At 36.3% G+C, this 13,264-nt stretch overlaps 1 protein-coding gene across 2 annotated transcripts; it reads left to right on the forward strand.

Annotated features, from left to right (window-relative positions):
• The first annotated feature begins 33 nt into the window (after positions 1-33).
• On the forward strand, positions 34-11,856 carry ATG12 (autophagy related 12). 2 transcript variants are annotated; one of them, XM_081133626.1, is made up of 4 exons: positions 34-519; positions 3,642-3,778; positions 9,485-9,547; positions 10,226-11,856. In XM_081133626.1, the coding sequence occupies exons 1-4, from the start codon at positions 357-359 to the stop codon at positions 10,283-10,285; spliced, it is 423 nt and encodes a 140-aa protein (XP_080989752.1). In that variant the 5' UTR covers positions 34-356; the 3' UTR covers positions 10,286-11,856. The 2 variants fall into 2 exon arrangements, with proteins under 2 accessions (XP_080989752.1, XP_080989753.1); XM_081133627.1 differs by lacking the exon at positions 9,485-9,547 and having other exon boundaries at positions 38-519.
• Positions 11,857-13,264: the final 1,408 nt, after the last annotated feature.

Here is a 13,264-nt window from a genome sequence, read left to right on the forward strand (position 1 = left end):
GGGCGGGGCCTGGGCGGCCCCTGGGCGGGGCCTGGGCGGGGCTGACGCGGAGGGAAGCGGAAACACTCCAGGCCTCAGCCCGCTTGTCAGAGGGGCACCTGCGCACTCTGGGTCCTATGCGACGTAGCCCGCCGCCCCCTACCAGAGGTTCGCTGCAGTGGGAAAGCAGTAGTCATGGTATTAACGGTCAGGGGTCTGCGACAAGTTCGACGTAGAGGGCCAGCCGGCAACTCCAACTCTCACTGTTGTGTTGGTCCCCTTAGTCGCGCGCCTGCTTAGCGACTCTCCCCGGCGCAAAGCCCGCCTACTGCACACGCTAAGCCCCCCACTTCCGCTCCCGCCTCCAACCGAACAAGATGGCTGAGGAGCCGGAGTCCGTGCTGCAGCTCCCACCTTCAGGTGCGGCTGACGGCGAAGGACCTACGGACGTCTCCCCAGGAACAGCCACCCCGGAGCCCCCTTCTTCCGCCGCAGTCTCGCCGGGAACAGAGGAACCTGCCGGCGACACCAAGAAAAAAAGTAAGTTGAAGGGTAGTTTCTTTCTGGGCACAGGCGGGAAGATGTAGATTGCTTCCCATTAGGGATGGCGGGCGACAAAGAAGCAGAATTTAGAGGAGGGCTCGTGCCAGACGTGGTTTTTGAGTAGTCAGGAGAGAGGAAGTGTGCTCAGCTTTGAAGACCTTTGAATTGAGTGCCTCTCAAGAAAGCCGTTCGTGGACGCGCCGTGGCGGTGCGGCGCTTGGCCGCCGCGGTGCTGATGACTGCGCTGGCTCCTTGCGCTTGGCCTGACCTCGAGCTCTCACAGTGGGAGCGGAGTGGGGTCTCGGTAGCTCCAGGTGCTTAACACGGTAGCTCATTATTTGAGTAATGATTTAAGATTTTGGGGATGGTGGGTGGCAAGTCTGGATTAGAAGCCACGCCTTCCGACTAGTTAGTTCGTAGTTATTTTAATACCAATTGCGTGTGAATCTACTCCTTGAACCAAAAACCTGAAATTCTACCCAAAATGAAGAATGTTAAGGGAAAGCTAAAGGCATAAGGTATCGCCTTAAAAAACATTTTGGAACCTTTGTGAATCATTTCATTGCTTGAGCTAGCTGTCATCAACCCTATATTGCTTGAGAATTAAGTTTGCCGTTGTAAAATACAGAAATTCCTGAATTTACTTGTCCTGGAGCGCTCTATGTAGAGCTGCTTATGGGAAAAGCGGCACATCAACACCTGTAATTCACAGAGGTTGACCCTGGGTCTCAGACAGGTTTTCTCAGTCCAGAGCCTTAGTCTAGGTCTTGGCATGTTTTCTGCTCAGTGATCTCACAGCCTCTCCTTCTGCCATTGAAGGTAATTGTCTCTCCCAGCACTGTCCCCCTTTAAAGTTAGACTGCCTCTACATTTGGGGGAAATCTATTCAGTCATTTCCACATGATGCACTACTAGAGAAACAAACCTTTGATTATTTTTATAGATAACCACTAGAATCTTTCTTCAGAAGAATTCCATGAGTTTTACAGATTTCCAGTCCTTTTTTTCTAACGTTTTACTGTAAGCAGGAACAGAGTTTCAAAGGGCTTGTTTTAAGCTCTAACAGTCTCAGTCAAAAGCGGACTCCTCGACCCTGAAGATAGCTTTGTAGAACCATGGGATATGGCCTGAGTTTATATGACATGTTTTCTTTGGTCTGAAATATATTTTTTTAAACCATGATTTAAAAATTCTGGCTCCCATGAGCATTTGAGTTTTCCTTTCTGATATAAAACTTAAATTTCTAGCTATTGAATTTCTACCCTGAAATTGTGATCCTTGTTTGAGGACCTCTTCTGATGAAAGAAGGTTAGCTATTTCATATGCTCCACTTCTGGTTTAATCTACAGAAGAACAAAGATTATTAAAGCAAACCAAGGTTGTTGGTCCCGGCCTCCCATTAGAACACCTGAGGGAGCTTTGGAACTTACGTATGCCAAGACCATACTTCCAAAATTCTGATTTAATTGATGTGGACAACTGTATTCTTGTAAATTAAATGTTCCCCCAGTTGATTCTAATGCACAGCTAGGGTTGAGAACTGTAGGCAAATCATCTTTAGAATTTAAAAAAAAAAGGTAGTTATAATTTAAATAAATGTGTCCTTTAGTTCCTTGCCCTTCCAATTTTTTTTTTCCTGCAGTAGTACAACTCGTAATATTTTCTGCCTTCTCTTTCTTGAAATGCTCAGTTGCAAATGAGCTGTTGATAGCCTCAGGAGATTGAGGGAGCATGGAAGGTGAGTTATTTAAAATTCCCTCACTTATCTTCCAATTCATTCATGTTCCCTAGATAACTGAAGCTAGAGTTATTAAGTGGAGGAAGGAAGGTGAACTTTTGCAGGAAGAATACTGTGTGCGTTATATGTTCTAGGTGCCTTCATTCCAAGGGTAAACTTGAATAAATTGATCTCTTGACTCCATTGGGTCTCAATATTTAATACCAAAGAATGGGAAAGAGGGATGTAATAGACTAGAATTAACTTTAGGGGGCAGCAACACACTATTTTGCTTTCAGTGTTGCCTTTGATTATAATAAGATAGATGTCTTTTTTTTTCCTTTTTATTGACTTTATTGGGATGACTGACATTGCTTAATAAAATTATATAGGTTTCTGGTATACAGTTCTATATTACAGCCCCCTCCCCCTTTTTATTTAAGCACAGTAACTTCAGGAGACAGATTCATAGTTTGAGTATATATTTTGGATTATTGAAACCTTTAATTTCTCTAACTGAAACTTTTTGGCCTTTGGTTATATTTTGAGTTACGAGCTAAACGCATGTTCTAAATGCTTTACATGTATTAACTCATTTAATCCTCAAAACAACCTTATGAGGTAGGTGCTATTATCCTCATTTTACAAAAGGGGGAACTGTGGCACAGAGAGATTAAAGAGCTTACCCAGATACATATATATAGCAAGTGGCAGAGCCAGGATTTTGAACCTGGAGAGTTTAAAGAGTGTGTTCTTTACTGAATTATATAAATTCTATAATAGACTATAACATCCTTTATTTAACCACTCCCCTCTAAATATCCTTGTTGGATATTTAGGTTTACCATTTTTCCCCCCTATAAAAATGAGTGTTTCAACAAAGGTGAAATTCTTCTAAGTGAATCTTTTTACATCTCATATTTTATTAGACTAGATTCCTAGAACTATTATTATTAGTATTATTGAGTCAAAGCATATCTCTAAGTATTTGGTAATGTATTACCATACTGTTCTCCAGAAAGGGTGTAACATTTTGTATTCCCAACAGTACAATCATCTTCAGTATTATTATTCTAATATTTACTAATTTGGTAGGTGTAAAAGGCCATGACATTTTATGTTTTTAATTTGTTTATTGACCGTTTATATTTCTTTCTTTTTTTAATTGTTAAAATGAAATTTAAAGATTCATTTTATGGGGAGACCTTACTGGGACTGTAGAGTCGAGGAAAAAAACCAAAAAGAATCTTACTACCTAACATTTGTACATCTTAGACATACCTCTAGTATCCTCAGTGTATAAACTATGTGTAGATTAAAGGTTTAAGTTTTCTAAAATCTTATATATCACATTCACTTTAGAGGTTTTAGTGTAATTGTCAATTTGTTTTTCCTTTTACAGTTGATATCCTGCTAAAGGCTGTGGGAGACACCCCTATAATGAAAACGAAGAAGTGGGCTGTTGAGCGAACCCGAACCATCCAAGGACTGATTGACTTCATCAAAAAGTTCCTTAAACTTGTGGCTTCAGAACAGTTGGTATGAAACCAATGCTGAATTTTTCTCTACAATAATTCACAATAGCTACTAGGCAACATTGAGTAACTGTTGTATATAGAAATATATATGAAGTCACATATGTTACTTCAGTAATATTCTTTTATTTTTTTGTTGGAATTTCTGTACTTTATTGAAAGAGTCTCTGGGGAACCCTGAAATGAATGAATTTTAGATTTACTTTTACAATGTGAACTGATAAATTTTTTTAACCTACTGTATTGGTGATTTTCCTCAAAAAGTCACTGAATGTCCATGCAAGAAGATTATCATAGAACATATGAAAACTTTTAGGTTTTAGAACTTGTTTTGATATCAGTGTTGCTTCCTTCCTGTTCTTGAGGTAAGCAATATATCTTTGCCGTATGTTATGGAAGAACTAAGATATTCTTATTTCATATTGTAGTACATGTTAAGCACTTCATGGTTACAGTTGTAAAGATTAATATTTTAAATGCCAATGGTTTTTAACTTGGTATTCAACCATAGAAATTTGGAATGCTGTATGTTAATTAATAGACACCTTTATCTGCAGATCACATCTTGGCCAATATTAATACTAATATAGGAATTTGGCTGTAAGTGGCTCTCACAAAATGAACATAGGTACAAGAGTAAGTATAAGATAGATCAATCACTAGAAATAATTTGAGGTAAAAATAGCATAGACCCTGTGATTCCTCCAAAGGAAGAATTGGGAATACTTGAGTTTTACAGTTGATCAATCAGAGTGAGAAAAGTATCTGTTTTATGAGTATCATATAGAATTTAATTAAATGTCAGAGATGGGCAAGAAGATTATAGTGTCATCCACAGTCATATGGTAGCTAAAACCTCAGGAGCAGAGGATCTTGCCTAGAGTCCAAATCTAAATGGAAAAATCAGGGAAATAAGGACATACACTTGAAAGGAATGAGAAAAGGCTTTATCTCTTTGGGAACAGTTAGAGAGGTAGGAAGCCAGAGGAGTACCAAGTAATTAAGAAAAGATGAAACTATGCTGTATTTTATGTTAATGTTAGAGTCCTGACATTTTGTATTGCCTGTATCCAGTAATCTGAAAGGACTTGATTAATATGCACATGTATTAGGTTGAACCATGTAAAATTATCATTAATCAGTCATTTTAAACTATAAAAACAGCAACTTCATATGGTTCAACATTAAACCTCTGTAGTGGATCTGATTGTCCCTTTCCATTTAAGCAATAGGAAATCGCTTTTCTAGATTAAACTAGAGCTTACGTCTTCTAGCTTTCATCTAGCTGTACCCCACATTATTTTAGCAAGAATTTGGGGAAGATAGTGGTGTCAGAAGGCAGAGTTAAATCTCTAAATTCCCACATACACATAGTCAATTAGTTGGCAAAACTAAATACCCATGATCAGTATTTTACAAAACTAGATGACAAAATATCATCATGAACCTTAAAATGGAAGTTTGTGGGGACAAACCACCAAAAACCACAGGATCTGCATAGTATCAGCAAATGTGTTCAAAGAAGCAAGCAAGCAACTGGATTGACATCTGACAACACTGAGAAAGGGAGAACCTGGAAGTGGTTAACAGGTCTTCACTGGGAAGTGCAGTGGGCAATTTAAGAGTAGTAGCTGAAATTGAAAGGGTTTTATTTTCTCCAATAAAAAGATTACCATGTATTACCAAATGATTACCATGTGTCTTCACTAAGGAGACCTGAAGAGGCTGGGGCAGTCTTCCCCCTGAGAGCTCTCAAAACAGATTCAGTAAGGCTCCTTCCCTTCCAGGACAAGACCCATGCTGAAGAGGAGCTTCTTCTAGAAGTGCAACAAAGTTGAGCAGAGTAGGAACATGAGGGAGGAAGGAAAGAGAAGCTGGATCAAAGTGGAGGGGAATGGAACCTGGAGTCTCAGAAAACAGGCTTCTGTATTGTTGGACACTGTACCAAAAAACAACAAAAGAGGGAGTTCTGTGGAGCTTGAAGAACTACACTAACTTCAATCTGAAAGTTGAAGAAAACTAAATTCATAAAAAAGCAACAGAAAAGGGTCAAGGTCAAATCCCATACAATGTTATTGAAAAGAAAAAAGAAAAATAATAACATCACTAAAAACAGTAAAAGCCATGCCAGAAAAGTGTGCCTACAAGACAAGTCAATAACTATAACTATGTCAAAACAAGCTAAAAGACATTAATGAAATTATATAAAACATGAAAGAACAACATAAATCAGCATTAGTAAAACTCGAAGTAACATCTCAGGAAAAGAATTATAAATACAAATTATTTCAGAAATGGGCATTAAACTAGAAGGAATAAGAACAAATAAACAACAGATAGTGCCTTAAAAAAATAGAAGTCAAAACAATTTTTTAATCAAGAAATGAAAAGTAAAAGAGATTTGAGAAAAAGTGACAAATAATTGAAAATGAACAAAGGAGAGTGAAGATATGGATAACAGGAATCCCTGAAGAAGAAAATCAAAGCAAAAGAACAAAACAAATACTTAAAACTATAATTCAAAGGAAATTATTGCCCAGCCAGGCGTGGCTCAGTGGCTGAGCATCGACCTAGGATCTAGGAGAACGCGTTTCGATTCCCGGTCAGGGCATGTGCCTGGGTTGCGGGCTCCATCCCTAGGCAGGGACATGCAGGAGGCAGCCGATCAATGACTCTCATCTTTCTCCCTCTCCCTTCCTCTCTGAAATCAATAAAGATATATTCTAAAAAAACACAAAAACAAAGGAAATTACTTTAAAAAGATTTGAAGCTACGCATTAAAAAATAGACTGAGTACCTAAGAATATCAACCCTGACTAACAAGCATCAAGACGCAGTCTGGTAAAATTATTGAACTTTAAATTTTTTTAAAAGCCTTTGGACACCTAGGGAAAGAAAGAGGACATGACTTAGGAAGAAAATTAGGTTATCATCAAACTTTGATAGCGAAGATACAAAGGAAGAAACTGTGAAATAAGGATTTTATATTCAACAAACTGACTTTTAATCAGTGCACAAACTTAACAATGTGCAAGACTCAGGGAATGTTATTCCCATGAACCCTTCCTGCTGAATATACTAGAGAAAGAGCTTTATAACAACCAAAATATCTAAAGAGACATAAACATATAGACTGGTGATTTAAAAACATAATCATTATTCTTTAAAACTAAAATAATTTTATCTTCCCAAGTTGTAGCATTTAGCAAAAGATTGCACTTTGAAATTTTTACTTCTGTGGAATTTTAAACTAGCTAAATTGGCTTTTTTAAAAAAATTAAAGTCACTTTTAGTTCCTGACTCCTGTTATAAACCACATTGATTTCCTGTAGTTCTGCTACATTTACTCTAGTGTCCCCTAAACACTAAAACTTACTTTTGCCCACAAAGTCTTAATTATTATTTTCACCTAGTTAAATCCTATTTATTATCTCTTAGAGGAGGCTTTCCTTGATGTTTTTGCTAGGCTAAACTAATGCCACATCTCTGTGTACTACACACCTTATCAGATACACTTTCTTACCTGTATTCTTATCTGTATGTGTCTGCCTCTCCAGTAGACTGAAAACTCATTAATGGGAGATATATCAATCTTCATAGTTCCACACCTTGGGGAATCCCTGCCACATAATAGACAGTGAATGTTTGCTGAAATAAAAAACTGTCATCTGGAGCCCTTCTCATTTAAAATGTACCAGAAGAGTAAAATCTGTGTTCACTCTTAGTTAAACTGCCAGGACCTAGAGACAAATTCTTATATCTGTATTACAGAAATAGACATTTAAATGCACACTGATCTCTGTTAACTTTCTAAAATTTTTATGTTAGAACATTACTCAGTCTTAATCATTAATTGATATTAACTCATGAACTACTTTTAAATAATTTAATTAAAACTAATGCCTATTGAATATATATACCAGGCACTGATACTATCTCATTTTATCTCTCTCAGCTGCCCCAAGGAGTATAAGTACTATTATTTTCCATATTTGTTGAAAGAAACCAGCTGAGAAAAATTATTCATATTTATAGCCAGAAATCAAGCCTAGATCTGTCTCAATAGAGCCTCTGTTCTTAATTACCACACTGTATTACATAAGGGAGAAATGTAGGCAATATTTGTTTTATCGTTGGTAACCCAAGTAGTGTCTGACAGCCAACTATTTATTCTGATATTGTTTTAAAGACTACGTTAAGCCCAGCAAATTGTAGTATTAGAATTGGACTACAGACTAAGGAAAATTGATATGTTACCTGCAAATAATGTTTTGTTTTCTAAAAGGAAAATTATCAAAAGCTACTTTGACACTGACCTTTTGTTTCAGTATCTCCAGGAATTTTTTATATACAAGTTTCTCCCACTATCCTAAAGGAGAGCATTCCTGTGCAACCTTTTCTAAGCCAAAATGGCATAAAGTAAAGAAGCAATTACCATTAATTTATATGGAAAAATTTTGAGCATACCCTGATCCCCCAAAATAACCTACCAAATTATACTAAATACACTTAATTATATCTAGTTTTATGCTAAGCATAACACCCTTATGAGCCCTCTTAGGCTTTGTGATATCTTAGGTCACATCTTGCTGACGGATACACAAAGTAAATTGAGATAAAGCACAGATGCTCACAGACACACTCCTAAGCTATGGTGGCTTGATGCTGAGATGCTGAGTATAGTTCCCAGGGAAGAAGCTTGGCAGGGCTGATCTCACCGTTTCTATGACTCACTGCAAAACATGCTGAACGTTACTTTTTCTTTCTTCATAAAAGCGAAAATTCTCTTAGGGTTTCTTCATTTAGTTAAAACTGGTACTTATGTAGGTCTTTCATAACATGAATTTTGGAAAAGCAGAGGATACCTGTACTAGAATAAAAACAGACTAAACTGAAACATTGAATAATGAATCCTTTAAAGAACAAGGTTATAAGGACATTAGGTTTCAATTATGTTACAATCTTATTTGGCTACAAGTGACTTTACAGTAGTAGCACTCAGCCTGGAGTTCAGTACCTTTAAGAGTTTTCAGTGCTGATAAAGGTAAAAAAAAAATTCCAACCATGTAAGTCATTTACCCAGGAAAAATGCACAGGCTATCTCAAATATTAGGTTTCCTGATTTTAGGCTGTATGTATGAGATTTTGTTAGGAAAAATTCTGTCTTTAATTAAAATGAGTAGTTGGGAAAATTCATACTTTTAATAATTTCTTAAACCTTCAAAATCTATTTGTAAAAACAATATTTAACGTTTCTCACTGCTTGGCTGATGTCGCTCAGCAGTTGAGCATCAACCTATGATCTAGGAGATCGAGGTTCGAGTCTGCTCAGGGCACATGCCCAGGTTTTGGGCTTGATCCCCAGCAGGGGTCCTGCAGGAGGGAGCCAATCAATGACTCTCACCATTGATGTTTCTCTCTCTCTTCCCCTCTCTGAAATCAATAAAAATATACTTAAAAAATAAGAATTTCTTAGAACCACTGCTCTAGGAGCAAAGAAATCTGTTTTTACTCCTCCAGGAAGGATGTAATCTTCATAAAGATCTTATTAGTTGACTAATTTATGAGAATTAGGAGGAGGAGTTTAGGGAAGCTTTCTTCAATTCTGAAGACAAAGAATTTGAAATAGCTGGCTGATTGGACCCCAGAAAAATGCAAATTAATCAGGATACCATTAAAAATGAATCGCCTTTTTTTTTCTTTTTTGCAGTTTATTTATGTGAATCAGTCCTTTGCCCCTTCCCCTGACCAGGAAGTTGGAACCCTCTATGAGGTAAACCATAACTGCTTTGTGTTCTTAATGGAAGATGCACGTCTGTGAATAGTACGATTAATTCACAACATTATTTTAAGAAATGCTTTTCTTAATTGCCTCTCAGGAAAAAAGAGATTACTTTCTTATTTTCTGTTATATCTCTAACATAAATTATACAGTGATTAAGTAATTAAGGAATGAATAATACGAACAGAAGATGACTTTGAAGTATGCCCAGAAAGTAAGGTCGTTTTTTTTTTACCTAATTCACTTCTTCTACATTGTTTATATAATCAGTAATCCAGATTTTCCTCCAAGAAATTTAAAAGAAGACTACATAAGGATGACTTCATTCAACATTCTTACAGTTTCATGGCAAAAATTATTATAGTTTACACAGTAGCACCACTAGTAGTAGAAAACAGTGTATACATTACACTGAGAGATGTAGCAAAGGGACAAGATTAAAATATGTAAGCCCATCCATGCCTGTGATGTTTGAAGGACAGGTTTTATTAAACATTATGATTACTGATAAGTGTCCAATAGCAACTTGCATCTCTTGAAAGATACAGCTTTATAGATAATTAACGTGTACATGTATGAGGATATTTATGATACATATAACATTTTTTTCTTAGTTTCATCAAAGAATAACAAAATTAAATTTATTGCTTTTTTTTTTCCTTTTTGTAGTGTTTTGGCAGTGATGGTAAACTGGTCCTACATTACTGCAAATCTCAGGCTTGGGGATGAACTACAGAGAAAAAGGTCTTGATAACTAAAATGAATCTTCACTAAGGAAACAGCTCTGAAAAGTTTGATACTTGTGGCAAGAGACTTGTGGATGTGATCTCAGCATGTTATCTGCTATGACCCATGTTTATGCATTTAAAAAATCCATAGAGTAAATATACTCACAAAAATGTGATTTGCATTAATACAGAAATCATAAATGATTGACATTAGTGTATACTCAGTACTACAACTATTGTTCCAGATATGCCTCCAAGATCCTGAAAAGACTAAGATTGTACAGAGTGTCTTTATTATCATTTCTCAAAATGACTGAAATTGTTTACTTGTAAAATTAGCACTCTGCTGATTGTTCTTCCACTGTAAAAGTCAGTTTAGTTTAGTAAAGGAACTTTTTTGAGCTTATTCTGGGAAGTTCAATTTGTTTAGTATGGGGTATGCCTTTACTCATTTGCACTTACACCTACAGTATTATCGTGTGAAACAAAATTTCATTGACCTGCTGGCTTTATACCTTACATGGCCCAGTAGAGGGCAGCACAGCTGGCAGAGAGAAAGAAAGAAAGAAAGAAAGAGAGAAAGAGAGAAAGAGAGAAAGAGAGAAAGAGAAAGAAAGAGAGAAAGAGAGAAAGAGAGAGAGAGACAGAGAGAGAGACAGAGAGAGAGAGAGTTTGGTTTTACATCTTTGCCAGATTATAATTGAGGGAAAAGCTGTTCTGCTCATTTCTAACAAACATCTAGCCAAGAGAGCATATATATTGACACACTGGAAGACTGGTTTAGATTTAGTTATTTTGGACAAATGCATCATACTGCTCTTTCAGTCCTATCGTTCGTTTGATAATTCTGGAGTCCCAATGGTTATAGCTGCTATTGTGGTGATACTCTGTCTCTTATTTTTACAGTATCAAAAGCACTCAAGTAAATGTGGCAACATCTTTGAGTTTCTTATAATGTATTTTTCAACTTGAAAACACTCAAAGAAAAACTGAAAAAGAGCCTTAGTTTTTACATGTATTTCATGCCCTGACTAAAAGTACCTTTTTCCTAATGCCATTCGATTGGTAATTGCTTAAAGTGAGATTTAGCTTTTTTCCTTCATTCTGTATTATATTTGTAATGCAGCATTAAAAGAAAACATTCCAGTAAATTGAATGGAGTGTCCAAACAGGATCTAAAGTGTGTACAAGAATTCTAAGTGTTTATTTTTGAAGGTAATGGGCATAGTATGATTTCATCAGGGAACTTTGAACTATATGAATGTCCGTTAAATCCTAGAATATACTTTATGGTTAATGATCTGCTATACATTAGCATTAGGGGGTGCTAAGGAACAATTCAGTTTAGGGTGATGAAATTGCTGTTCAGTTCTTATTTTCTGTCCAAGAATGAATTCTTAAGTTCTCTTATACCAGTGGTCTTGTATAATAAATTGATAGTTAGTAGTTAGCACTGGAATAATACAGGTTGAATTGTGAAAATTTATCATGTAAGACTAGGTAAGAAATTTGTATATATGTTGAAAGCTGGAAAGTGTATTTTCAAGTTAAATATATTGGATATGGAAAAGATCTGTTCTCTGGCTTTGTCCATTTATAGTTTACTGAAGGATGTGAATATATTTATACGCATATATATTTAACAAAAGCAAAAATGTGCTTACCTTATATTTACCACTAAGGTTTTAGGTGATGGAATATTTACTACCTCAATAATCAAAGCTACTTGAGTTTTGAATTTGTGACAATTTAATTGTTCCTTTTTGATCTAAAGAACTTAGTTGATCTAAGTAAATCTAAGGTAAGCTAAATATGTATATACTTTAGTTTTTTTCCTAGTAACCTTGAAGAATATAGTATAGGGCTTTACACTATTAAAAACCATATTTACACTATTATCTCTTACTCCTTACCCAAAGAATTAATCATTCTATGCTAACTCTGCAACCTTCACTTGTAAGCCTTAATCCCTCAAGTTATTAGGTAACGGGAACTTTATACACAATTCACAGATAGTTTTGCAGATGTCTGGTTTAAACTGTTAACTGTAATAGAACTTGGGGGGGGAAAACTGAACCCTTAGATTATATTTTGTTTTCCACGTTTATGAGAAAATTGATGTCAGTAATGTCATGCTTTATCTTATTATGCAAAGATGACCCACAACATACACAGTGTGTGTAATTATTAGAATATTGTGCTTCCTTCTTTGAAAGTACTCCAAGAACTTCATGAGTTCCTCATATTTAGGGTATAAGGTAAGCCAAGAATATTTATCTGTAATCAAAATAAGATTGGAATCTTTTTTTAGTTATTTATCTTTATTGTTGAAAGTATTACAGATGTCCCTTTTTTCCCCCCCATTGTCACCCTCCGCCCCACTCCCGCCTCCTCCCCAGGGCTTCACCGCATTGTTGTCTGTCCTATTTCCTGGAATTGTGTTTTTATAGAAGTTTTAACCCTGAAGAGACCTTAAATATCATCTACTCTAACCAGGTTAGAAAATGAAAGAAGTGTACACCATTCCTTCGTTTATATAGCATTAGTCAACCCTTTTAGTTGTGTGTAACCTAAGTGGAGAAGTGCGATGTTCAAGGGGTATGAAGATTGCCTTTCATGCAGCTTCTTCATTTTTCAAGGATTGTAATATACTGGGTAAGCTTCTGGCATCAGGAAAGAGAGCTACAGACTACATAATGGAAGAAAAAGTACTCAGAAAGCAGTACAGCAGGTTTCATCTTACAAGTGCTGTTTCCCTACAACATTATTCAACCCACACTGGATTACTCACTGTCTCCTGAACGTGCCTTGTTTTTCTGTTTCTTACATCTGCTCATATAATTCAGTTGTGGAAGTACACTGACCTTCACCCCTTCAAATCCTGTCTGCCTAATTCATATTTGTAACTCTTCTTTAAAGCTTGTCTAAATCAGTGAAGGGGAGATACTCTCTCCCTCATAACAATTACAGTGAACTACCA

Source organism: Miniopterus schreibersii, assembly GCF_964146895.1.
Source record: "Miniopterus schreibersii genome assembly, chromosome: 3".
In the NCBI taxonomy this organism is placed as follows: Eukaryota; Metazoa; Chordata; class Mammalia; order Chiroptera; family Miniopteridae; genus Miniopterus; species Miniopterus schreibersii.